The sequence below is a fragment of the Bombus vosnesenskii genome, unplaced genomic scaffold (genome assembly GCF_011952255.1).
Source record: "Bombus vosnesenskii isolate JDL3184/JDL3185 unplaced genomic scaffold, Bvos_JDL3184-5_v1.1 scf7180000013265, whole genome shotgun sequence".
Taxonomy (NCBI): Eukaryota; Metazoa; Arthropoda; class Insecta; order Hymenoptera; family Apidae; genus Bombus; species Bombus vosnesenskii.
In genome coordinates, this window is record NW_022882925.1 from 7097717 (window position 1) to 7121858 (window position 24142).

The window sequence follows — 24142 nt, forward strand, 5'->3', positions numbered from 1 at the left end:
TTGTCGAGTATTTTAGAATTACCCGTATAGGAGATATGTATTTGTGATCAATTAGAAAATTATATATCAATGATCCTTTTGTTCTTATTGTTGGATGTATTAAACTATTTATAGCTTATAGGTTTGACAAATTTTAGTAATTGTGGGGATAACATACATCTGTCGCTAGTTTTGTTTGGCTTAAAATTTACCGCTACCGCGAGAAAAAGAGATTAGTTTACAGTCTTCATATAAAATATGAAATTGTTCTTATAGTATAAAATAATGTTGAAAGGCATTTTATGTCTATAAGTGATAGCAAATTATAGGTTGTAATATTTTCTTAATGAGGAAATGAAGACTGACAAAAATGTATTTAAGAAACTGTTGCATATTCGGTCTTTTGATAGCTTAACCTTAAAGTTATATGAAATAATATGGAAATAATAGAAAGTAACATATAAATAAAATTTATAATAAAATAAATTAAATTTTTGATACGGTGAAATTAATTATTATAGTAAAAAATGAGAGGTATAGTTATCAATTTAAAATTATTTTGTATTGTATTACATCAATGAAGCACTTGTATGTGCTTATAAATTTTTCTTTAATTGCAGAAAAAGAAATGGATAGGAATATTGTTATATTATTATATATAATTTTCGTTGGATTCTTGTCCATTGCATTATTTTTGTATGGGTTTTTTCCTTTGATGTACTATGATAACACTATAGCAACACAAGATAATATACCAGAATTTATTGAAAATACAAGGTGAGTTCAAGAAATATGTAAAAAATATAGGTAGGCAAAGGAAATGTATTTTATATAATTTATACCACAAATCTTTTAGAATAAAGATAGATACATTGTATCAACCAATAGCTAAAAGATTGATCATTATGGTCATTGATGCTTTGAGGTGGGATTTTATAACGGGCTCAATTGGAAAGATTGCAATGCCTGTAACAAGTAGCCTTATATCAAATTCTTCAGCTTCTCTATTACAAACTAAAGTACAACTACCAACTGTTACAATGCCTAGAATAAAGGTGCCAGGTTTTAAATAAAGTTCATTGTAAATCTTATTCTTGAAAACTATAGAAATATAAAGAAAATAATATTTTATATAACTTAGGCAATCACCACCGGTATGATACCAAGTTTTATTGATGTAGTTCTAAATTTTGGAAGTAAACCAGTTACTGGTGACAATGTGCTCCTCCAAGCAAAAAGAACTGGTTATAAATCAGTATTCTATGGAGATGATACTTGGATCACATTATTTCCCTCTATATTTGATCGTTATGATGGTACTACATCATTCTTTGTAACAGATTTTACTGAGGTATTTTCTGTTTTTGTTTTTGTTATATCTTTATACAGTACTATATATAATTACATACAATAAAATTCTCCAATTCAGGTTGATAATAATGTAACTAGACATATACACAAAGAATTGTATAACAATAATAACTGGTCCATAATGATCCTTCATTACTTAGGACTTGACCATATTGGTCATGTTCACGGACCATTTAGTCCACTGATCAAAACCAAACTTAAAGAAATGGATAGTGTGATAGCAGAAATTCAGATTAAAGTTCAAGAATGGGTAGGTCTGGTATAATATCTAAAATATTATGCTTAACCAAAGTATAATATGAAACATCTTTTTCACAAGAAATTACAATTCATTTCATACATTTATAAAATCAATATAAACTTATTATCTTCAGAATCAAAATAATGATTCTACTTTGTTTATTGTCTGTGGGGACCATGGGATGAAAGATTCTGGTGGTCATGGTGGTTCAACAATATCAGAAACAACGGTACCATTTATTGCAATTGGTGGAAAAAGTCATAAAAATCACATTGAAGGTCCTATAGAAATATCACAAATAGATATTGCATCTACATTATCTGTTATCTTGGGAGTGCCAATACCATATTCTAATATAGGAACTATCTTCTTGGACTCTTTATATGATTTACCTATTTCAAAAAAGTTATTTATACTTTATTATAATTCAAATCAAATATTTAATCATTTCAAAAAGTTAGCTAATTATGAGTCTGAATGTGAGTAAATCAATTATATTTAACTATATACAAACTTTGAGACAATATCATGCATTTATTGATTATTACAGATGCATATCACAAATATTTGGAAGCGATAAAGCTTCACAATGCGTGGTTAAACATCAAAGATTATCCAGATGGTATGACAGATGATATTGTGCTTTGCTATAAGACTGCATTGAAGGGGATGAAAGAAGTCCTTATGTATAGCATAATAAAATATGACTTCCAGATAATAACAATATCTATAATTTTTTTATGCCATGTAAGAATCAAAAGTTAGCTCAATTCTCCATTATGTTAACTCTTCTATATAACGACTTAACTATTTCAGATTATTTGCATCTTATTGGGGAAAATGTCTTCCAAGTCAGCACCACTAAAAAATGTTGCATTTTTTATTATTCTAAATGTGCTTTCATGGCTATTTGTCAGTTATGTTTGGAAAGATGAAAACACTGTGCTACTTGATACAAAGAACTTACTTGCCACTGTGATAACGTTATGCATAATGATTGTTTTGATAATAAATTCTTACTTGCTTGCCAATATTAGAGGTTTTCACATTTTTAGGTCTAAGGTAAAAGAAATTATATAAATTCAAATACTTAAAAGGTTTGCTTACATTGTAATACGATTCTTTCTTTAAAAATTAGAAAACTGACAAAGGAGTAGAAAAGTGGCTCCTTTCATTTGGGAGCCTAATACATGCAATTAGCCTTGCTGGTACTAGCTTTGTTGAGGAAGAACATCAAACTTGGTATTTCTATTGGGTTACAGTCCTCGTATCGCTACTTTATAACTTTATCACAAAATTTTTACGATCGTAAGATAATTTTTTTATTAACATAAAGTACTAAATTATTTAGGATATTAAGTTTTTAGCATCACGTTTCAGCCACTACCAACAAAATTTACATGCACAAATTAGTATTAAGCTTTTATTACTACTGATAGGACACAGAACTCTCAGAAAATTAAATAGTACCGGAGATAAGTATGCTCATCTTCCTGACATAGCAGGATTTTTAATAAAACAAGAAAGCAAGATGGGCATGACGATTGTGCTTATCATTGGTAATTAAATTATAATTTACCATTTAAAGTAACAAAATTAGAACATATTATAAAGTCTTAAAACCATTTTCTCAGGTCTCGTACTTTTGATGTGGATCGATCTTATTCACGGGAGTAGGAAGCGTAAAGATCTATCGTTCTTGTTGAATTCAATAGCTTGTATGTGCATTTATCTTCGCCATATGCATAATAATATGGTTATCAAAATACCATTTTACCCTCAAACTAGGTAAGCTTGTTGCTTACATTAAAAATCTGTGCATACTTTGAAATGTGATCATTTGTTATAGAGGAATATTCGAAGTACAAATTTACTGGTTTTTACTCATAATGAATTTTGTAAATTACATTTACGATCTTATCCATATAAGAAAATGCAATGCTAGCTCCTTTCTGAGAATTTCATTGTATTTTATTCTACAAATGTGGATTATGATCGCAGCAATGCTTCATCAACCACACAGTGTTATACTCTTGCCATTTCAAATAATCGTTAGTAGCGTGATTTATGAGATTAATAAGAACGGTACTACGCAAGATATTCAAGTATTATATGTTTTGGCCGGCAATGTGTTTTACTTTTATCAGGTAATAGTCTAACATTAGATAATTTCTGATGTTATTACTGCCGTAAAGTGAATTTTAAACAAAACAATCGATTTTTTACCAGGGAAATTCTAATAGTTTAGCGACTATCGATGTAGCTGCGGGTTACATTGGTATACAGTCATACATGCCATTTATTAATGGTTCGTTATTATTAATTAATACTTATGCAGCACCGGTTTTGGCCTATTTTTTACTTATTTATCATGCGATCTTACAACATCCATATAAGTGAGTAATTTTAATTTAATTTTTCAAATAATGGAATACTAATGTAATAGTGGTAATGTTATTTTTCAGTACTCCTGAAATTATTACGCGATTTAGCAAAACATGTATTAAATGGAGATTGTTGCCAATAGCTATTTACACAATTATAATCAGTATTCAGCGTCATCATTTGTTCGTTTGGTCAGTATTTTCGCCGAAATTATTATATGAAGCTGTACACTCTGTTGTTATTTGTTTGGCCGTGTTCGTTATGCTGATCTTAGCTACAGTTCAAGAAATAATAAATAATTATGAAAGATGACTTTATGTTTCTTGTACGATTTATTTATCCAAAACATCATAAACGTTAAATTGGAAAATGTTGAAATTAACGACAGGAATATATTAAATTTAAGGAAAAAGTTTCTGTTACTTTTAATAATTATTATTTCACAGTTATTATATTTAACCAAATACTTCGATCGTTTTTATAAAAATCAAAAATATAAAAGTTTCTAGTAATATACATAAACTATATTCTTTAGACATCCTTTTTACAATTGAAATTGTCTATTGATCTAACGAAGCTCGAATTTTAAATTAACTGTACACGTTTTTATTTTAATTATGTATAGATTCGTAACAATGTATAATATATAGATAAGAAATAAAATGATATAAAATTCACTTCAATATGATTACGAAAACAGAATATCTTTTAGAATAAAAGAAGGGTAAGATATTAGCATCTTAAATGTATCGTAAGGTACATTGAAATATTTCAATATTCCTCGGGTGCTATAATAGTCATCGATTTTAAATATTAACTTCTCGTTTTTCCTACTATTTAATTGCAACCTATGATACTTTGCAACGTCATTTCTTTAAAACATTCGCACAAAAAAATGTTTGCAAATAATATAACCGTAATCGTGTAAACCAGGCACGCAAAAATATTCGATTGAAAGCAGTATTCCTCTATCGCTAAAAAATAAATTACTTTCTATAGGAACACAAGAATTCTAAATCTATACATATTTGCTAGAAATAATATGTACTATGGCTATTAAATCTAAATAGCAGCGGTATTTCATTATTTCATGTAGTATGCTTTCATTATGCTTGTTATTTAAGTACTAAATTCGTAAAATTAAATGAATTATTTTGATTTTTGTTTATACATATCACGCCGAATTGTAGATCGAATTTTCTAACATATATGAAATTATGTTATCCATAATTTTTATCCATAAACATGGATCTTATCTTCGCAAAAGAATGCATTCCAACAAGTTAAATTGCGTCAAATCAAATTCGAATTAAAATAAAGTATTGCACTGTACTCTTCTGTGTATAATGTACAATATTTATAATTTGAAAATCAAATATATCATATCACATAAATCTGAAACAGTTATCTTGCAACACGTTAACTTCTAAAATATAAAATACCGTTAACGTTTTGTATTATACAAAAATATAAATACTTTGATATCAAGTTATCGAATTACGAAAACAATTATACACATTTCAAAACTACACTGTTTAGAATACTAATTTCGATTATCTCGCAGGGCTGCAAAATCGCCAGTAACATTGTTTAATTTCAAATAGACGATTTCAAATACTTTTCAAGTGTCAAACAGTATACAGCTATCTGAACAAATTTATACTCTAAATCGTAACGTTATTTTTATAATTTACAGTTTTGGATAGAGTTTTTAGTGCATTTTTCAGAATAGATTTCTGATAAGATAAAGATCTCGATTTTCAGGAAATACATTTTTCATAGCTACTATTACCTTCGTATCTTTTCTCTGACATATTTAAAATAAAAATTCTTTAAAACGGTGAATTCATTCCAAGTTTTGTACCAAATTCAAGTCGTGCCCTCTTTTGATATCTCACGTTTACCCTAAAAATTTTCGACGTTAGAAACTTACTAAATGTTTTTCCTAATGCCTTTTTTATACTTACTTAATCTCTTGCCACTTGATTAATTCGTTAATTGCAAAAATTAATGGCAATGAAACTAAAAAAAAGAGAGGAAGATGTAGAGGAAAATCTTCGATATTCTGTCCTTCGTCTTTCCAAAATTTGCAGAACACAGTTCCTGAGAATACTGCTTGTGCGCATAATCTACAAAAACGTAATTCGAATAGGATATTTTTTTATGGAAGATAAAGTTTCGCGTATATCTTAGCAATCGTAAATCTTATACTCACGCTATAAATGCACTGAAGAACCATACATAATTGTTGAATGGCTGTTTCTTCCAAATGGAATATTCCCTATGTACAAAGCCTACGGATATTGTTACTGTACAAAAAGAAATATTCAATGTTCAAATAGAATTTAACTCAGTAGATCGTTTCGAAATATTTGAAAATAGTAAAATTTACCTAAATGTAAAACTAACAGGGACAAGGCGAAATGTTGTATCACTAAAATAATATTTGGTTTATCCCCCCAACCACCCCATGAAACTTTTCCCTGCGCATCGGGATACACATACAGGCACTTGGAGTCTGCTGTGTAAATAGGACACAAAGTCAAGAACGAAATACATTGCGATAGTACTATCGTTATGATTGTTGGTAAAAATTTGCTGCCGTAACACCACAGAACGAACAATGCAACCTGAAAAGTCAAGAATTTACCTGTCAATTAGATATTAAAAAATTTATATAGTATACATAAGGTATTTCAAAACACTTTGAATTTAGTAGAGAAATGTAAAACTAGCGACGCATTTCTTACCTCGCCATTTACAGTGCACTGATTTTTCCCAGTTGCACGTTGCATTATGGTAGGATCCATAGGCGTAGCGATCATGGATATAGATAACATTGGAATGATTAAGCAACACAACCATAAGACTTGATCGACCGAAAATAGAGGTGGTAGCAACAAGAAACCAGACAGAGCTTGAGTGAAGGACAGAGTAACTGTACAACAGAGCCAGAATTGCACGCAATTCCAAAGGCACGTCATATAATGTCGAGCCTAAATATGTAATAGATAATATCCAGTAATTATGATGACAATAATAAGAACTGAATTAGAACTGAAAATGTAACTGAAATAATCCTGGATTACAAATATTTAATTAATCGTACTACGATCTTTAAATTTTTATATCCTAATTTCCGTCTTACTTCAACTATCAGAAAACACTTTTGGATAGAAAATGATTCAAAAGAAGTAATAGGGTTAATAATTGGATATTTTGAGGAACCCATCATTTACCTCCATAATTAAATGGAATATCGCAATTGGATCTTCTCGTTTAACGCTTAACGAACAGGCAATAGAATTCAGTGCTCTACTCAAATCGACTGGAGATGGACCTTGGTCTTCTTTAGTTGGTGTCAATGCTGGAACTCTTTGACAAACTTGTGGATAAAGTGGTTCCACTGCCACTCTAAAACCACAAATATTTTCCATCATTATTTTATGCTTGAATGATGCATGAAACAGTTGAATGTACGAATGTATGAATAATATTTGCTACTTTTGTTCGTGTCGATTAAATTTTATACCACCTTATTTTAAACAAAATTCAATTTTTATAAACATGACGTTTATTACCGACGTTTCTCGTCGTACATCGACGATTTTAAAGAAACCAGATAATTCAGGATGTCAGGATGAGAATTTTGTATATCTGCAATCACGTAAAGCGCGTCCTATGGTATACTCTAAATCTTACAAGAAACCAACCTTGAAAATTGAGTCAGAGACCACATATGGTTTGTCATATATGAAATACGATTGTATTTCTAAACCAAAATTTCATTACGGGGTACACAAAAAGAAAGTGCCTAGTAAAACTGGAAAGTTCGACTTTGACACGGTGAATAAACTTTCGTACCAAGCTGCAACTGGAAAATTGCGCAGAGCTTTCGTTCCAACATCATGTTTATCTATCAGTGGTTTTCACGACATGACATCTACTTTCAAGCAATCTTACTTAGATCCTGGATACGTGAAAACAATGTCTTATAAACCGTACCAAGGGAAAGCTCGGCATCCAATGCCAGTGGATTATAACACAGTAACGAAGGAATCTTATCAAGATTTTGGTATTCCTATAGTTAGAAGACCACGAAAGAGAGAATTCTGGCAAACTAAATTCAAAACAAACTATTACACTACAAATCAATTGTCGTATCAATACGTAGAGCCATCTTCAAAAAGGGTTCGTGTATGCTATCGACCAGTGATATCTGCTCAAATCGAGAAAGACACTGTTTATAGTACGAGTTATCAAGTTCCTGGTCGTTGCGTAGCTAAAGATGTAGTTTGTGAATGACATTGTATGCGTGTAATATATCTAATAATTTTGTAGAAAATCATTCGTTAATTATTAAAGTAATAATAATATTTACCCAGCATCTGCTTGCATAAAGATGGGCATGTTCTCCGCATTGGCGGAAGAGCCAAGTACGCAAACAACTTCTCCGTAATCTTGCATAATGTGCAACATTTCCCTTGTAACAGTAGTGTTGCAATCAGTAAACAGAGATACCAAAAGAGGAACATTATCTATTAATTCTATATGCGGTCTAATTTTATCAATGCCTCGAGGTAGTTTTGCCTGAAGAATATGTAAAGTATAAAAATACATCCAGGGTAAGATTTTATCACAGAAACTTACCCTGTTTGATAAATCAAAATTTACGGGAGCACTTTGCTCCGTGCTGTCTGTAAGACAACTCAAAGATCGCCATGCTTCTTGTCCGGAACCTAAATCTACACTTTGTACAAGTACACTGTCTTCGCTTCGCACTGTATCCTGTTCCCTATTGAGAATCGATTACTTACTAAATATTTTGTATATTTATTTTTGTTATAAATTCAAATTATTAACAGAAGACTTGATCATCTACGAGTATGTAAAATCAAAGTATGAGTACAATGGTAATGAAAGCACCAAACGTGAGAAATATATACCAAAAGGAGTCGAGACTATACAAAAAGTGTGGGAGAGAACGAAAAATAATTACGAAAAGTGTGACGATCCCGTTCTCGTAATCCTTCGTACTAGGTGACTTAGACTGCCATGCAAAATCAGAATAATATCATAGCTATAATATTATAACTCGAAATAATCATAAAGACTGGTAATCTCAAAGAAACGTTTCAAGTTTGGATAGAGACGAACCTATGGCTCATAGCGCTTTTGACTTGAGATGTTCCTGTATCGTTCCATTCCGTGGTCTCATCGTCGAATTTTACCGTGGAGAAATCGGTGTTTATAGCGCTCGGTGCGGACATGCTCATTGCACGACTATTATCCAGATTAGTGCTACAATGTAAAATAGATCATACTATGTAAAAGCGATTTTCTTGTGTATTGTTCATGCAGGATAAAATTCTTAGAACACAAACACATCGATGCAGCATATTTATGCAGCAGAAATGTTTGAATGCATGCTTTTAATGTTCAAGTATTCAGCGATATTTTAATCGACTATCGTATTCGTGAAGCGAAAGCACATTTTTTAATCGAAAATTGATACGTGTATATAATAAGATATAACGATGAATGTATTATTTATTTAGTGTATTATGTGTGATAAGAGGGTAAATATGTAACATACCGAGGAGAGACACGATTAAGCAAGTGGCTGGCCTCATCCATGCAGGAGTAATTATGTTGATGAGATTGGGCCGAGGGAGTGGGTGAGGACATGGCTGCTGCCTGGCTCACCCACCAACCCACTGGACTCTCGGACCTAATATTGGCGTGTTAGTTACATACATTTATTTGTGTATATCATGTATGTCACGTAAATTACGAGATATTAACACATGTGCATTAGAATAACTGTAGAAAGTGTATAAGAATCGATGTAGTTAAAAAGTTGTATCCGCTAATAAGAAGCCATTAAAAACTATGGAACGTAATTGACCAGTAACTACCAGCACAAAATACAATCAATTTAACTTAATACTCTAATCATTAACATAAATAGGATACATGGAAAATATCGGTAAGAGACAGTACTTAAACGTGAAAGTCGGCTAGAGTACTTGACAAGACTTGAAATCAAACGGGACAAGAAAATCATATAATTGCATTCGAAGAACGTTTAACTCTATGTAAAAACCGATAAGAAAAAAAATTATTAATAAAGGGCGTAACGAATAAACATGCAAATTAGTAACAGTAATGAAAGAAAGAGGTATAGACAAACATATACGATGGGGGCATGTGCGGATATCTCTCCAGCCATTGCTGTCTCCTGTAACGTACATGCATATTTTACATTCACATCCACAGTTATGACGAATAGCTAGTTATACAAATTTATTATATCAGTTGCCACGATTTATTTTAGACTTAACAACAAGATTAGAGAAGAGAAAAAACACTAAGAGACAACATATATCTATATATGTATATATTCAGATTAATCGACGAAGAAGAAGAAATGTAACACAAAAAACATACAATTAGTGTAATACTTTGTGTCGAACATGTTTTTGTACACAGACTTTACACGTAAAAATAGAGAACATATTTATACTTTCCAACGTGAGGACATGCCCCAAACTTTTTAGATTAATCCAAAAGCAAAAAAAAGCAAAGCAAAGTAGTTTATAGAGACAATGATATTTGATAGAATAATGAGGTACGGTACCTAGCTCTTTCACTGAGCAACGATATGTGGCAATTCCATCCGCTTTCCAGCCCCATTTTCTCTGAGAACACGCGTGATCTTAGTTCGTTTTCTTTGCTGAAGTGAACGAATCGAATGCACGCCCTGTCGAGTTGCTCGATTAATTGTACCTGTCAAATATTTTATGTAATTTCTTTCGTTACTTCATCTTATGTGCATCAATTTACTGAAATATCTTACCATATCAATTTGGGCTTGGTACTGCATAGTCACCATCCCAATAAAGACTTGATTGCATTGAATTTCAAAGCAACTATCAATGTCGCTAACGTTATCATCTTTGTTTTCACTACATAGCAAAGAATCTATAAAAATTCGCATGAAAATAGATTAATTAAATAGATTAATGAGAAATATATATAGTAATCATAATTACCGGTTGAATGGAATTGTCCAAGTATTCCTTTTACTCTGGGATCGAGAACGTTTCGAAAGTCCCAAGGTAGTGGAGTAGGACTTCTGTGAGGTGCATATAAATGTTTGCTATCCGCGGGAAGTTCTAAGTATATCTTAGTCATTCTATCACAAATACCACGTGTTAGTGGTCTGTACGCAAATGCAGTGCAATATGACGTTAAGCTCGTTCTTTGATAAAAATCTTGCACCTTTTTTCTGAAATGTACATATTCGATAAATATATCAAAAAATAAAAAAAGCGCTAGATGTCTTAAAGGCTAATATTTCCATGTACCGATCCGATGCTGAAAGTGGACATAGATCATGACCATCCCAAAATTCGATACAGGAATCCAAAATTATGTCCGCTGTACCCTGTGTAAGGAGTTGCAAACCACCGCCACTCCTTTCTCTAACTACCACGGCGACCATGTGTGGAAATGGAAACTTCAATTTTGTTGCGATACTTAAAGATCGTGCAAACTTTATATCTCGTCGAACCATTTCTGGTTGCTACAACAGGGAGAACTGTAATTTTCCCATTTAGAGATATGCAAACAGAGGGGTTTGATCAATGCTTACGACGTGTCTAAACGTAGACAATTGTTGCTCCAATTGGAATATATTTTGTGCTTGGTCTTGGAAACCTATCTGCTTCGCTAATTCACATAAACACCTATACGAATCATATACGTAAATTTGGATAAATGGAAATTTACATCGACGAATGAAAAGGGAAATAGAACAAAAATGTGAGTTTGCTCCATGACTAACATTCCTATGAATATATGTATGCCGGAGATACATTCACCCATATAAACGGATTAACTACAAATACGGAGGATACGTAAAATAACTATGGTTGGACTGACCACATATGTCCAAGGCTCCCTGATTCGTCGACTAAATACACTTGTCTTGAACTTTGCATTGTATCTTTTGCTTGATACCCACTCTTATCTTCTATACTGTGATCCTGGTAGCTGACAAATGTGTATGATCAACGTTACTAGTAATTGGTCATGTTACCATTTGCATTGAACTGTTCTTGGGATTGTGTGTATGATAAAACTGGATGTAATTAGCTTGACATTTGGAAGAATTAGTTCGACTATTGCACACAAACGAGGGGAAGAAATACAGTGCGATAAAAGACATAAACGAAAACGTGATTCTAGCGACATGGATACGTACCGTCTGTTTGTAACCGGTACAAGATCCTCATTATACAGAGCTTCACACGTGACATGGCAACAAAACTGCATATAATGCTCTTGGGTATCCATATTACACGTATTGAGGAGGATGGCTAAACCTAGGGGTTTTAATGAGTTCAAGTGTTGTCTCCAGGAATGGTCGTCAAACTGTAGACGAAACGGCAAGGCGTGATCGTGAGTCAGGTCCAAAACTTCGGCTGCTGAGTGAGACAAATCTGAAAATTTGTTTATTTTTTAATAGATATTTTATAAGACATACTTACCGCATTTATTTATTACCATGTGTTATATATGACGTCTTATTTGAATCTTGTTTGGAGTCTTCAGCTTGTGCCTGACATTGAGGTTCTGAGGTTCTATCTACACTACCAGTACTGTAAAATAATCTACACGTCACATTTATGATCTTAAGAATTCGTATGTTCTTAAGAAGTATATTTACCTTGAAGACGGGGATAAAGTATTAGCATTTCTTAAAAAAAATACTTTCTCTGCAGTTGGATTAGGCCACGAAAGAATCCCTTTTTTATCTACGCAACACAGTGCCTGGAAATTGGTTTGCTTTCATTCATTTCTTCACATTATTTAAAAATTAAATTGTCGTGTATTTAAAGTACCGTGACTGATCCTAAGACGTGTAGAATACTGGCGGATCTCGACATCATATGTTCTTTACCAACTAAAATATTGAAAAAGTATTCTTTTAATTCCAACCAATTGTACACTACTTCCTGGTTGCTAGGCCCAGAAATATCTGCGTCTTCGAAAGGATCCACAAACTAAAACCAAAGTATTTTAGAAAATATTGTACAAATAATTTGGTCAATAGTCGACGGAAAATTTCTTTTATGTTAAAAATGTATTAACCTGAAGTTTCTTCGAAGATTGATAAAGCTTAAACAGAGCTTTGAAACGAGCCATTCCGAAACAATTTAAAAAGATCCAGCAAGTCGGAAATACTAACGGAAGCAAAGGGATACTAACAGCAATCGGTTGTAGCAAGAACATTTCGTTCCAGTAACCGACACCGAAATATTCTGTCGCGTATAAGTATCGAAACAAATTGACAAGTAATACGATGATCAGAAGAACTGGATAAGCCAGTTGTTCGATGCAACAAATCATTAAAAGATGCCGTTTGCGATTGTGATATGTAACCGGCCTATCAAGAGCTTGGTCAAGAGCCATTCTAAGATTCATCAAATAGGGTGTCTCTTGAAGTTTATAGACTTTATTTTTCAATGGCGTTCGAGCTTGTGGCGTTGAAAAAATTTCATTTGCGCTGTGGACCTGCGGACTATATACTTCTCTTGCGTGTAACATCGGCGCTTCAGCATCCTGAAATGACTTCTCATTATTATTCTTTACTTTATATGATAAACTGTATTAAGCTTTAAAATGTTGAACTTACATCATAAGGAATACAATATCCAGGTGATTGTTGTCCAGGTTTTATAACAATTATATCACCAGCAACTAATAATGCCCAAGGCAAATTAACTATACGACCATCGCGATAAGTCCACTGCAAAGTTAGACAGGGGGACAATGGACTGCATAAATGTGGATAATTTTCAGGATTCCATTGAGAATTATTCTTTGCCACTGAAATATGGAAAATAATATTGCAGAAAAATTTAAAATATAATAAAGTAATAATATTTGAATAAGTACCTTCCAATTGGTCAAGAAGAACTCGTACTCTATAAGGAATTTCTTCATGTCGTAATTTATTATCGGATATGACTAAAATAAAATTTAATACTACCAAACAACAAACGGTCAGTCCTTCATAAGGCAGTGTAGGGTGCCTATAACAATAAAAAATTATACGCATTATATTTCTTTATATATCAAAGGAAGCAGTATTTAACATTCGATACAAAATACAGTTACAAGCAGTAGCTTGAAAGTATCAACAGCAAGCATTAATTAACTGTACAATAGGACATTATGTTTGATACATAAATAAAAGTTAAGTTAATTCATACCATGTATCGTTGGTGGTGAAGAATGCAATAACAAGGATAATGGCATTGATCAAAAGTGCAATTGCTGAAGTCCAACAAAGAGTTGTGTACTGACTACGATGATGTAAAGTGTCCTTTAGCCAAGCTTTATATTTTCTGCACATAATATATACAGTATACAAAGTATAAAATATGGAATTCGTTCTTCAACATAAATAGCAAATAAGTAATAGAGTTACTTATTTCTCCTATATTCTTCCTCATACTCTTGTAATACTCTCCTAATATCGCGTTGTAATGTTTCAAGAGCAATTTTTGTACTTAGCCCTAATGGTTCTGTGGACTTATTCTTAACATTTTCACTTGGTTTAGAAGTGTTGTCCTTTGCTCGATCACCATCCATTTTCTATATAATCAAATCATTAAATTGTTGTATGCCTTAATATCTGGTATGCATTGAAATTTACATATACAGATTCCATAAATTATAACACATATATAACACAAATATGCATACAAAAATCTACTGTGGTAGCACTTTTATATATGAAAAGATAATATAGGCTAGAGGAAGGATAATTATGTTGATACATACTACTAGGTTTTATTTATATGAAATAAGAACTGATAACTATTTAATGAACTAATGATAAATATATCATTTTGAGATATACATATATTTTAAAAAGTAAATATAACATGCAGAGTAAACAAAAGAGAAAAATATAGACAAACAAGATTTCTAATAGTCTGTGATCCGCTCCAACAACATTGTTTTAATCTTGTTATGATTTTTAGATCATGCATTTGAATCTCGAAATTTAATAATACTCTGAAGCACCACCAATCTGTCTACATTCTAATCCACACCATGAAAAAATGAATAACCAAAGACATAAGTCGACAACAAATTTAAGCAACACTTTGAATTTTTATTACGGCATAAGTAGGTAGAGGAAATCGAAATAAATAAGGAAAGAACTATGCAAATATGATTTATTAATACAGCCAGTTTCGAGGGATAGAAGCAAATCAAAACAAACGGAATGAGGTTAAAATGCATTAACACTTGCATAAATCGATTAATATTAACGAACGATATTGTACTATTTAGGTTTTATAATTTCTTGCTTTAAAATTTGGCCGTAAATCAGTAAACTAAAGGTAATGGAAAAAGGCATAATTTTGAATGACCTAAATCAGAACGAAGAATGCATATTCAGATCGGTCAGAACACAAACACGTAGCCGAGCATATGACGCAATGCTGACGACAGTGTTGTGTATGTAGTTCTGTTGTTTTCAAGTAAAATTTTGTGCTTGATTTAATAAAAGTTGAAATTAAACACTTCAAATTTTCATGCATCGCAATGTATGGGTGTAGTACACAAATAATTTTGGAGTGCATGCACTCATTTTCATAGTGTTCGTTAAATTGTAATATAACATAACCTCACAACAATGGATTTACTGTATACTGTAAATAGAAAACTCACACCAAAACCGTTTCTAAATCAAGAAAGGTATGTGATCATTATAATTTTTTAAAATTTTCATAGATATTAAATATTTTATTGAAAGTAACTTTTCACTGATATAATATATTTTGAGCATTTGTTATCCATACTAATATATTACAAACAAATAAAGTATTAAAAGATAACATGTATTTCATTTACCATAATATGTATATCTATTAATAGTTTGATATAATTGGTATATTTATTTTTATAAATCTTATGCATATATTATAATTAAGTTTGACTCCGAGAATATACTTTTTAAAACATAATTCTTTAATGTTTATGCAGTAATCAAATTTTTAGCCTGTATGAGGGACAATCTTTATGCTCGTTATCTAGTCGTAACATAGCTGCATTTACTACAACTACAGAATTAGATGATACCAGTGGAAAGACATGGGGATCTCATGTTTATGTTTGCGACTTAAATATGCCTTGGCATACTCACAAGTATGAAACATTTTTAAGTAATTACCTATCCAAAAAATTTTACAAAATTAACCAATATTATTATATAACATTAGGGTATTATCAAACAAAAATATTATTACTGCATTGGAATGGGATTTACCAGGTGATAAATTAGTTGTTTGTGATTCTACTGGACATGTCCAATTATGGATGTTTAAAGATCATGTTCTTAATGATTGGGTACTAATTGGTTCCACCTGTTTTGTTGGTGAACATATATTAGGTGCAGCTTGGTTTCATAATGGGAAAAAGGTATTTATAATGTTAAGGAGTTACTTTAAAGAGCCATTAGTACCATTATTTTATAGAGGAAATGTATTATTTCAGACAGGACTTGTGACAGAGAAAAAAGATAGTATTCATTATAGTGAGAAATTTAATCATTTACCCTTTGTTCCTTCTGTAAGACAGTTTGGTGGTAGAGCAGCAGAAGGTGTATTGGTAGTTTCAACCACTGGCATGGTTGGTGCTGTTATGATCACAAAAGACTTTCAGAATCCTATTTGTTCCTCTACTGAAAGTTTAGGCAGCACAAGGCACAGAATAACAGCAGTTGATTTATGTTATGGGAAAAGTACATATATAATCATGTCTTAATTAACATTAAGATACTTCAATAACAACTAATAGATCAATATAAAACACTTAAAAACTTTTAGATGGCCATATTCTGGTAGCCATAAGTAGTGGAAATATTTGTTTGCCAATCAGGTGTTATAGAGTACTAGTACGCAAAAATGATGATAAGTGTACCATTACATCACAAGCACTGCCTAGTTTTTTCCTACAGGATGGCACACCAAAGGACAATACATGTAAAGTCGAAAAATTTATAATTAATACTTATAACTGATCATGCATTGTCAGATTTTAAAATACAAAAATTTTCTTTTTCTTAGATACAAGTGTAACACATTTAAAGTTTGTAGTTCGAGAAGATGCAGATTCTTTAGTTATTGCTGTTAATAGCGATAGTGGTGGTATAGTTGAAGTATGGGAATTAAGGGAAAAATCGCAACCTGTTCATAAGTTGTTTCAGCCCAAAACATTAGAACCATTTAAAACTGTAGTGGTATGTGTTCAAATTGGAAGGATTATATACATAAAATTTGTCTGATTTCTGCTTAATCGTATATTTTTGACACAAATTTATAGGTATGGCAGCATCAATCGCAATATCGTTGTCAGTCACCAATAACAGCGATAGCGACTACAAAATTATCTATAGTCACCACATTACCTCCCCCAAGTTACGTTGTAGTAGCTTTAGCAGATTCTTCAATACATTGTTTAAGTCGTGATTGCTTAAAAGAAGTAGCTTATTCTTCTCTGAATATGGCATGGCGGTCTGAAGAGCCAAATAATAAGTACTTTAGAAATTCAGTTTCAATAACGAATATAGATCTATCTTGGCTAGGTTGTGTACTTTTAGCATGTGATACACGTGGAAATTTGTATGCATATAAATTACTACCTGATGGAGGTTATTCAGTTTACAATAAATTTATATAAGAAACAGTGTCCTTAAAAAATATAGTATATCGTATTACTGATTCCTTTTACAGGACCATCATTGACATTAAGTTATGCCTGTACGTTATTAGAATATTGTTTAGTAACAGGATTAGATTGGTTGGATATATTGTTGTGTTTGAGGTCTTCGATGATCGAGCCATTGTGTGAAAGATTGGATGTTTCTTTTAATAGACAATTACAGCCAATACAACAGTATCATTATATCCAATTTCTTTGCATCAAAATATCATTGTACAGGTATCGTATTACTTTTATATTTAAAAATTGTTCTTATGAAAGTCTGTGGATCTGCTTCGTGTAGTTTTCGCGCAGGATCACAGCTAAAAATGTATTTTCAGGATGCTAGTATCAGGACAAAGTAAGGCGGCAGATTTGTCGTCGTTGCTTATGATACATTCAGTAGCAACAGCATTTAAGTCGTTATTACGTCCATCAGATTTAATTTCTCATGATAAGGGACCAGCAGAGAGTTTAGCAGCAGTAATTAATGATGCTATTACTGATGTAGATAAGGTAAAAATGAAACATATTTTTCCTAAATTTATATCCTAGTGGATAATTAATACGTAATTGCATGTAATAGTTGTAGTAGATAATTAATATGTTATTGCTAGGTACTTTTACACCTCGATCCCAAAGAATTTACTGTAGAACCAAGTACACTTCAGTCATTGCAGCAATTAATTCAATGGGTCGCGGATCTAGCTCTGAATCTTTTAGCTCGTCTTCCGGAGCAGCGATTGCAAATGAAATCTGGCGGTGTGAGTATTGTAAATAAATTTCGAAAAATATAATTATTCCTTTGTCTAAACTAGCATAATCGTACTCATTTTTTCTTTTTCGTAATATCGACGCAGTATGAACTTCTGAAGGACCACAAGGCCTTGAATACATTGAGAGAACTGCTCGTAATTATACGTATATGGGGTTTATTACGTCCTTCGTGTCTTCCAGTATTTCTTCGTAGTGCCGATAATCTTGATGTGTTGGCCTTGTTATTCCGCTTATTATCAAAATTGGTTCAGCCGAACGGAGATGCCCAGACTCAGCAGGTAGACGATGGTTTAATTGGTAAGCTCGTTCATCATTGTTATGTAGTATTATAAATAGTATAAATGTATCTATACTTATTTATATGAATAACATGTAGTGAAATGATTGATAATTCGTGTATAACATTTATAGCTAACCGTTGAAACTTTATCGTAATATGTTGGTTAGTAGGAAGTAAGATAAGACACCACTTCCTCATGCGTTTGAAAGGAATTACAGATTTTTTCATTCAGTAGCGGTAAATGCATGCTAATGAGTATACGTGAAATGCAAAAATATAAGAAATATATAGTGTGATAGTGTTATAATTTTTCGATTTTCTTTTTGTACACTTTAAAATGAGTGAGAAACTTGCAGCAAAACACACAAATTCGGTAGCTTTAAAAAAGCACAAGCTATTGTTAAACAGGAGTGAATCGAGAAGTTGTTGCCCATATTCGAGACCGCATAGATTAGCCATATTTTGTATAATAACATGCTGTATATTTGTACTTTATTGGATCATATTGTCTCCTCTTTTAATCAGTGCTCATCATTCAGGCAAGGCTAAAAATTGGCCCAATGGGTGGTACATTTTGAATTGGATTATCGCATTTTTAATTTGGCTTTTCATTATGTTATGCTTGCTTTTAATTTGGAAATGTTTCGAAATTAAACATCATAATGACGATGTTAAACTGCAATCCTATGGTACAAATGATTCTTTGAATTCGGGGACCTTGATTAATACGAAACTCAATCATTCGCAAAATGTAAAACTGAAAGATACAAAACAAGATGGACCTCCGATCGATTCAATTTCTGATAAAGATAGAATTGCCTGTGATAAATCAAATATGGATATTTCGGATAAATCTTGGCATAACAAAGTTAAAAAGCATAAAGATCTTCCTCCTCTTGTGATTCATCGTCGTAATTCAGGTAATGAGGTCGGACGTATTGGAACTATAAATATGGAGAAAAATGTTAATAAAGATGAAGATATACCCAAGTCAGGAAATGATACTTTAAAAAACCAAAGAGAATCAATGAAAGATTACTTAAAGTTAGTAGCAGTTACGCCGCAAGATGAATTGGACACAAAGAGCCCGAAAGGATCTCTTTCTCCAAGAGAGTTATTTTTTATCGACCTCATAAGAGAAGCTGAGAAAGCTGAACAAAACAGAACAAGTAATCCTCAAGGAACGGAAGGGAACCAATTTTTCCCAAGTGATTTTTCGCTGGCTAGAAAAGATGTTAACGAAGATAAGAGAGAAAAGCAAAAACCAACTGATATTCCAACAAATAAACAGCAAGAAGTAACATATTTTATCGCGGATGTAAAAAGTCCGAAAAGGGAAAAAAATGAAGTATATTTAGAAATCGAGCCCGATCAAGAGTCAGCCAAAAAGTGGTGTGTGTGTTTGAATAACGAAAAACCAATCCTTGTTTTACAAGCTGATTCCAAGGACGATTCCAAAAATTAAGTTGTTTTATCCGAAATATAATTAGATATTCCGTAGTTTAATAAAATATTTAAATCATTCATTTTACTACTAGTTATAAATTTCTGCGCTATATTATATACATAGCATAGTACATAATGATAGTAGGATAGTCAAGGAGGCATAAGAAAATACTTCATAGTAATCTTTTTAAAGAGGGCAATAAAATGATAAATGTAATAAATTATGTGCTATGACAATGACTTTCTTCCAGATGATTGTTGCTTACTACCTAATCAGATTATGATACCACAATTACATCAGGGCAATAGCATAACAGCTATAGCTACACCTGTACTATTTTATCAAAACTTTCCTTTGCAGGTAAATAGAGCAGAATATTCCCTCATCGATTCAATAAATGATTTGTAATTATCTTTAATTTTAATCATAGTTAGAATATGGCATAGAACCTGAACAATTGCTATTTGTACCTGAACTCAATCCAGTTGAAGGTTGTATGCATAGTGGTCAGATTGTAGATGGTATTAGGCATTTGTATCTTGGGAAGCAACCACTTCTCGTGAAACAATGTACAAGGTATTAGATATAAGTGCATTGACAAAATAATGATAAAAAAAATGACGAATAAAGTTGTTGTAAATTAAAATTCCAGGTGTGTTGGAAAAGCACAAATTCAAAATATGACAAGGACAGCTGCAATTAGAGCATGGGATCAAAGGTGGGCTCGAGCTTGTCGTTGCGGTGGCATTTGGCGAATTCATAAAACTTGTCCCTAAATAAGTAATTTACTGAAAGTAATGTACTGAAATTTATATTACAACTAATTAAAATTTTGTACATGATAAGACAAATCACATTAAACATTTTTATTCAAGATATGATATATTTTATTCAATATTTTTGTAAATAATATTCTTACTTGCGTAGAAAGGGTAATTAGGTAGAATATTTCTTAACTTTTATCATTTATTTATTATGAGCACAACAATTTTTATTTTTTGCAACCTTGCACCTAATCATTGATTGATTGAGCACGCGTACACGTAAAAATTATTTAAATATCTTTTTAATAAACAATTATGTATAATTAGAGAAACACGTATCGTAACTATAATGTAATTTATTTTACAGAATCTCTCAATAATTTATTAATAAACAAATAATTTTTTATTTATATGTATGTGTTATTATTCAATGTATATGTATGAGTGTGTGAATTTTCGAATTTTATTATATCATTCCATAATTGGATTGAAGTTATACAATATAATGCATAAAAAAAGAAGAGAAAATTTAGTTCTTTTCAGTATTCTAAGGAAATATAATGGCCATGGAAAATTTATCTGACATAACATAGTCTTTTACAATCCTTCACATGTTAACTGGTTGTTAATGACTCTCCCCTTTTTTTCCATTCACTCTTTTGAATTCTCCCATGTTTGTTGTTGAAATTGGTGAGCCAAATATAGCTAGATGATCGATTCTTGTTGTTTCACCACCACTTTGATTGTCTTTTACAAATATTTGTATATTCTGTACATTTTGAAATTTCACATAACGCAGGGAAATTGGATTACCTTCCTCAATATCCTTTGGTGATAATCTGCACAAAAAAATTTAATATAATTAGAACAGATTTACTGGAATGCTATATAATATAAGCAATGTAAAATCAATGAGGTCAATATTACGTTAAATCTTGGACACTTGTATTAGAATCTGCCATGTCAAAATCAATAGTTCTTGGTTGATTAATGAATAGTTTTATGTTTTTTGGTCCCGTATCTTTGGGAGCTTTAATCTTCAAAGAATGCACTTTAACTGCTTGTGAAAATGCAATAGACAGAATCAGCTGTTCATCGCATTCACTTTCTAAATACCCATTATCAGAACTTAAGCATTGTAAAAAGTTGTGATCATCGGATTCATTCAAACATTCACATTGTGCCTTTGTAATGAAACTAGATAGATCCATCTGCAAAAGGTATCCTTTGAGGATTTTTGGAGTATTTATATTTATGTAGTATCATCTCATACTTTCATGTCCGATAAAGTTGGGTACAAACATCCAGGGAAATATACATATATAAATAAGAATTTTTATTAAGAGTAAAAACATCTAAATGCAATACAAGTTTTGTTTTGAACATATTGTATATTAATGACTAATTTAACTTTGGAATATGATATTTACAAAATACTAAAAAATTATAAGTACATGCAATTGATGAAGCAACATAACGTATATTATATGTTTCAATTAATGGTCTTTTCTTATTAATGAATATGTTATAATAATGTTAATATCCACTGAAAGAAGGTTACCACAACTTTTTTATTGGTACTTATTCCAGAAGTACAAAACTGCAGCAAGAAATATCATTCCAAAAATATGGTAATAAACATTATCACTATTTCGTACATGTCCAGACACTGGACTCTCAGAATCCTCTGAATCTCCACTGCCATAAAATTGTTGTATTTTTGATTCTAATCCAGCCGGATCAGCTCCTTGACATAAACCCAATTTTGTTTGGTTACGATAAAATATAAATGTGGGCATTGCACTAACTCCTTGCATTGCAGCAGTCTCTGCACACTTGTCTACATCGACCTTAAGAAACACTGCATTTGGGTATTTAATTGATAATTGCTCAAATATTGGAGCAATTCTCTGGCAAGGGCCGCACCTGTAGAATTATAAGATTAGTAGCAAGAGATATTCTCAAATAGTATAATATTTTCGTTTGCATTGGTACTAATCATTATATCAATTACAGAAACACGTAAAATTAAGTATGATTAATTGTAGTTATTATTTAAATCATTATTTATTGCTATATCAATGACAACAGACATATAAAAATATTAAACATAACTTTGTTGGTAATGTTATAAAATAATAATAATGTTCTAAATATGTATGAGCGTAAAAAGAACGAAAATTTGAAAGTTATAAGTCGGTGTACATAGCAAATATAGAAATTAAGTTCTTGAAGTTTTAGTAACCTTCCATTTAATATAACCCCAAAAAGCTCACCATGTTGCCGTAAAGTCAACTACGACCAATTTTGCACCTGCACTAGCCATTTCCCCATAAAATTGGCCATCGTCATTGATTACACGTACTGCACCCATTGTATTTTTATAGCGATCTAATCCAACATGAATAAAGGAAAAACGCATGAACTCCTATAGAAATATTGAATGACTGGCAGTTTAAGCATACAGGACTGAATTTTCGAATACGTTCAATTTTATGGCTAATTCACGTTAAAATATTTCGGGTTCGCGATTGGAGGTTCAAGCAAAGACTGTTTACACATGAAGGCGAAGAATCTGAATAGATTGGAAACGCAGTTATATTGTAATATACATCAAAATGCGGCTTCAGGTTAACGCGCCAACTATGGAGAATTTCTAGTAAGTACGAAAAGGAGGTGTACGACTTTTTGTCGAATTTATTGAAATTTGCAAGAATTTGGTGAGTGAAAGTAATATACATATTGGAAAACCGTTTTTAACAATTTGTAATTATTTCCAACCTAACTTATACGACTTCTGTCAAAAAAGCATTGTATACCTGTTGACTACGTAATTTTCAAATTGTCATATTTCTAAGCCACGTTGAAAATTCAAACGTAATGTGTAGGTACAATAATGTTATATGTTTAATTGGTAGATATGAGCGATATATGATAATAGAATTTGTTTCACTTTTATTCATGAAATGAATGTATGGAATATATATACAGGGTGATTGGTAACTGGTGGTACAAGCGGAAAGAGGTGATTCTACGCGAAAAAAGAAGTCGGAAATATAGAATAAAAATCTTTTTTCTTTTTTTTTTAATTTTTCCATCGAGACAACGAT

The 24142-nt window shown here is 31.7% G+C and overlaps 6 protein-coding genes across 15 annotated transcripts; 4 read left to right on the forward strand and 2 right to left on the reverse strand.

The window, feature by feature from the left end:
• The first annotated feature begins 38 nt into the window (after positions 1–38).
• On the forward strand, positions 39–4294 carry LOC117243427 (GPI ethanolamine phosphate transferase 2). The gene is made up of 14 exons (XM_033510912.1): positions 39–432; positions 600–756; positions 836–1034; positions 1121–1330; positions 1409–1600; positions 1725–2070; positions 2142–2338; positions 2408–2653; positions 2730–2899; positions 2972–3150; positions 3226–3379; positions 3441–3738; positions 3821–3987; positions 4057–4294. The coding sequence occupies exons 1-14, from the start codon at positions 417–419 to the stop codon at positions 4286–4288; spliced, it is 2763 nt and encodes a 920-aa protein (XP_033366803.1). The 5' UTR covers positions 39–416; the 3' UTR covers positions 4289–4294.
• Positions 4290–15617, reverse strand: LOC117243425 (transmembrane protein 94). Of its 9 annotated transcripts, none has more exons than XM_033510907.1 (27): positions 15433–15580; positions 14478–14644; positions 14260–14394; positions 13943–14079; positions 13680–13873; positions 13136–13606; positions 12886–13047; positions 12711–12814; positions 12548–12642; positions 12246–12483; positions 11924–12034; positions 11634–11727; positions 11347–11564; positions 11032–11267; positions 10836–10960; positions 10617–10765; positions 10176–10217; positions 9573–9707; positions 9134–9277; positions 8627–8771; positions 8358–8566; positions 7216–7390; positions 6727–6972; positions 6369–6606; positions 6192–6285; positions 5944–6105; positions 4290–5881 (listed from the first exon to the last, which is right to left on the reverse strand). In XM_033510907.1, the coding sequence occupies exons 2-27, from the start codon at positions 14639–14641 to the stop codon at positions 5809–5811; spliced, it is 4296 nt and encodes a 1431-aa protein (XP_033366798.1). In that variant the 5' UTR covers positions 14642–14644; positions 15433–15580; the 3' UTR covers positions 4290–5808. The 9 variants fall into 9 exon arrangements, 8 of the variants coding, with proteins under 8 accessions (XP_033366798.1, XP_033366797.1, XP_033366800.1 ...); XM_033510906.1 differs by having other exon boundaries at positions 10170–10217; XM_033510905.1 differs by lacking the exon at positions 15433–15580 and adding an exon at positions 15587–15617 and having other exon boundaries at positions 5809–5881; positions 10170–10217.
• On the forward strand, positions 7385–8363 carry LOC117243431. Its single transcript, XM_033510918.1, has one exon. The coding sequence runs from the start codon at positions 7451–7453 to the stop codon at positions 8279–8281; it is 831 nt and encodes a 276-aa protein (XP_033366809.1). The 5' UTR covers positions 7385–7450; the 3' UTR covers positions 8282–8363.
• A 3-nt stretch (positions 15618–15620) lies between the features above and the next one.
• On the forward strand, positions 15621–21329 carry LOC117243428 (mediator of RNA polymerase II transcription subunit 16). 2 transcript variants are annotated; one of them, XM_033510915.1, is made up of 14 exons: positions 15621–15760; positions 16064–16210; positions 16285–16483; positions 16559–16805; positions 16891–17046; positions 17131–17303; positions 17387–17714; positions 17797–18004; positions 18106–18280; positions 18382–18528; positions 18625–18838; positions 20519–20628; positions 20699–20844; positions 20921–21329. In XM_033510915.1, the coding sequence occupies exons 1-14, from the start codon at positions 15699–15701 to the stop codon at positions 21042–21044; spliced, it is 2436 nt and encodes an 811-aa protein (XP_033366806.1). In that variant the 5' UTR covers positions 15621–15698; the 3' UTR covers positions 21045–21329. The 2 variants fall into 2 exon arrangements, with proteins under 2 accessions (XP_033366806.1, XP_033366805.1); XM_033510914.1 differs by having other exon boundaries at positions 15622–15760; positions 16049–16210.
• LOC117243429 lies at positions 18847–20416 on the forward strand. The gene has a single exon (XM_033510916.1). It carries the CDS (start codon positions 19159–19161, stop codon positions 20284–20286), a length of 1128 nt encoding a protein of 375 aa, XP_033366807.1. The 5' UTR covers positions 18847–19158; the 3' UTR covers positions 20287–20416.
• LOC117243430 (thioredoxin-like protein 1) lies at positions 21221–23548 on the reverse strand. Its single transcript, XM_033510917.1, has 4 exons — positions 23309–23548; positions 22691–22958; positions 21960–22243; positions 21221–21871 (listed from the first exon to the last, which is right to left on the reverse strand). The coding sequence occupies exons 1-4, from the start codon at positions 23452–23454 to the stop codon at positions 21658–21660; spliced, it is 912 nt and encodes a 303-aa protein (XP_033366808.1). The 5' UTR covers positions 23455–23548; the 3' UTR covers positions 21221–21657.
• Positions 23549–24142: the final 594 nt, after the last annotated feature.

Coding starts and splice junctions, on each gene's coding strand:
- LOC117243427 (XM_033510912.1), top strand. Junction 757..835: donor GAATTTATTGAAAATACAAG/GTGAGTTCAAGA, acceptor CAAATCTTTTAG/AATAAAGATAGATACATTGT. Junction 3,739..3,820: donor ATGTGTTTTACTTTTATCAG/GTAATAGTCTAA, acceptor ATTTTTTACCAG/GGAAATTCTAATAGTTTAGC.
- LOC117243431 (XM_033510918.1), top strand. CDS start 7,451: ATGTACGAATGTATGAATAATATTTGCTACTTTTGTTCGTGTCGATTA.
- LOC117243425 (XM_033510906.1), bottom strand. CDS start 14,641: ATGGATGGTGATCGAGCAAAGGACAACACTTCTAAACCAAGTGAAAAT. Junction 12,815..12,885: donor ACGTCTTAGGATCAGTCACG/GTACTTTAAATA, acceptor ACCAATTTCCAG/GCACTGTGTTGCGTAGATAA. Junction 12,643..12,710: donor ACTTTATCCCCGTCTTCAAG/GTAAATATACTT, acceptor ATTATTTTACAG/TACTGGTAGTGTAGATAGAA.
- LOC117243428 (XM_033510914.1), top strand. CDS start 15,699: ATGGATTTACTGTATACTGTAAATAGAAAACTCACACCAAAACCGTTT. Junction 16,211..16,284: donor ATGCCTTGGCATACTCACAA/GTATGAAACATT, acceptor ATATAACATTAG/GGTATTATCAAACAAAAATA. Junction 16,806..16,890: donor TGATTTATGTTATGGGAAAA/GTACATATATAA, acceptor AAAAACTTTTAG/ATGGCCATATTCTGGTAGCC.
- LOC117243429 (XM_033510916.1), top strand. CDS start 19,159: ATGAGTGAGAAACTTGCAGCAAAACACACAAATTCGGTAGCTTTAAAA.
- LOC117243430 (XM_033510917.1), bottom strand. CDS start 23,454: ATGCGTTTTTCCTTTATTCATGTTGGATTAGATCGCTATAAAAATACA. Junction 22,959..23,308: donor GTTGACTTTACGGCAACATG/GTGAGCTTTTTG, acceptor ATAATTCTACAG/GTGCGGCCCTTGCCAGAGAA. Junction 21,872..21,959: donor ACAAGTGTCCAAGATTTAAC/GTAATATTGACC, acceptor TTTTTTGTGCAG/ATTATCACCAAAGGATATTG.